Source organism: Sphaeroforma arctica (assembly GCF_001186125.1).
Source record: "Sphaeroforma arctica JP610 unplaced genomic scaffold supercont1.5316, whole genome shotgun sequence".
In the NCBI taxonomy this organism is placed as follows: domain Eukaryota; class Ichthyosporea; order Ichthyophonida; genus Sphaeroforma; species Sphaeroforma arctica.
In genome coordinates, this window is record NW_014035242.1 from 1 (window position 1) to 2,017 (window position 2,017).

At 48.0% G+C, this 2,017-nt stretch overlaps 1 protein-coding gene across 1 annotated transcript; it reads left to right on the plus strand.

Moving 5' to 3' along the window:
* Positions 1–1,760: 1,760 nt before the first annotated feature.
* SARC_14930 (hypothetical protein) lies at positions 1,761–1,974 on the plus strand (the record flags this gene model as incomplete). The annotated part of the gene is made up of 1 exon (XM_014290940.1): positions 1,761–1,974. A coding segment is annotated over one exon (214 nt), but the record flags the coding sequence as incomplete, so codon positions are not given.
* Between the last annotated feature and the right edge of the window lie 43 nt (positions 1,975–2,017).

Sequence of the window (2,017 nt, forward strand, 5' to 3'; positions counted from 1 at the left end):
TAATGTATACATATTTATTCACCATGTGTTATCAAACACGCACTCACCACTTGCTATTAAAAACACGTCCCTTGTTATCTACCCCCTCACACCCCTCACACCCCGCCCCATGGCTTTCGTAGGGTTCAATGAGCAGCCGTTCATCGAGGCCATTCAGCAGAGTATTGCAGATCTGATTCGCCTAGACGCCATTGTCCGTAAGTGCCCTAAACCTTGAACTCCAAACCCTGACCTCAAATTTTCGGGACAGGGCACGCGCATTTGTATTTTTATGGGTTTCGTTGTGCGCTTCGAGGTTTCGCTGTATCTTAGAATTGCCATAAGCGAAAGCCACGAGGTCGTCTCTGCAGTTCAGTTTTGTATGGCAATTGGGTCAGAGTGTCACTAGCTGCTTCGTTCGTGTTTTGTGATGTGTGTGATGAGTTTTGTGTGATCATTCAGACTATCGATTGACTATGTACTCACAGAGCAATATGTAGTACAGAACACCAGCACATCCAACAACAATCGTTTGGCTATGTACCTACAGAGCAGTATAGAGTATGCGTTACCTACTGTCTATCAATAGAACACCAGTACATCCAATAACAATCGTTTGGCTATGTACCTACATAGCAGTATAGAGTATGCGTTCTCCACTGTCTATTAATAGAACACCAGCACATCCAATAACAATCGACGCACTGTGTACCTACAGAGCAGCAGTTGGAGAACCTGGAGGAGGAGGTGAAGGGGTATGAAAGTTCGGAACACAGTGAAGTGCTGTCACTACTCAACCAGCAGATGCAGCTCAGCAACACAAACTTCGAGGCCATCGACCGCAGAGTCAAGCTGGTCTCGTCCAAGACGGCTGTCGTGGGTGTGTGTGGGAGATGTGCTATGTAGGGTGTGTGGGTTAGATGTGCTATGTAGGGTGTGTGTGGGAGATGTGCTATGTAGGGTGTGTGTGGGAGATGTGCTATGTAGGGTGTGTGGGTTAGATGTGCTATGTAGGGTGCGTGGGGGAGATGTGCTACGTAGGGTGTGCGTGACAGTCGGTATATGGATGGTTGAGAACGATAAAAACTTACAACCCAGCTCCATAAACAATCCATCACTTAGGTACACTACACACATGGGATAACCCTACCCAATCACTCCTTCTCTGCGCAGGTGATCAGCTAGACACGCTACACACACGCCGTTCGCGCGCGGCTGAGGCGCGGGATATCATGACGCACTTTAAAGCGTTCGACTGTCCAAAGGGACAGACGCCGCAACTGGACGACATGTTCAGCGATTCCGACCGAGTGCACCAATCAGCACGCATCCTGCACAAGCTCAATGTCATGGCGAGCGAACTCACGGAAGACAGGTGGGTGTAGCGTAGGTGGGAGATACTTGTAAAGATGGGTAGGTATGGTATAGGTAGTAGATGCTTGTTAGGATAGGTAGGTATAGCATAGGTAGGAGATACTTAACAAGATAGGTAGGTATAGTGTCAGATACTTATAAAGACAAGTAGGTATAGCATAGGTAGTATATACTTATCAAGATTAATGAATGAGTGGTCGCATCTGCGTTTATTATGTAGTGGTTTCTTGACGTTCATTACGCTTTTCTTAGCGGGTTACTGTATGGTTACACACACACTTGCCACGTGGCCACATATCCTCCGTAAGCTATGATGCACTATGTGTTCACAGATCACCTGTATACACCAACACACAATGTGTTCACATGTTAACTGTACACACCAACACACAATGTGTTGTGCACAGATTCGTCCTGACCAAACAGCGGATCGTCAGCAAATGCAACGAATTAGAGCAGACGCTGCTGCACCGGTTCAGCAAGGCATACAACGAGGGTAACGTCGAGGGGATGAAAGCGTGTGCCAGCACACTCAGCCATTCCAAAGGCTTCTCGCAGTGCATGGACTTGTATATAGGACAGCACCCGTTCTTCTACCACACCACCGACCCTAAAACGTAGGTGCAGGACAGGCCGGGGGGGGGGGGAGTGAGGAGTGTGTGTG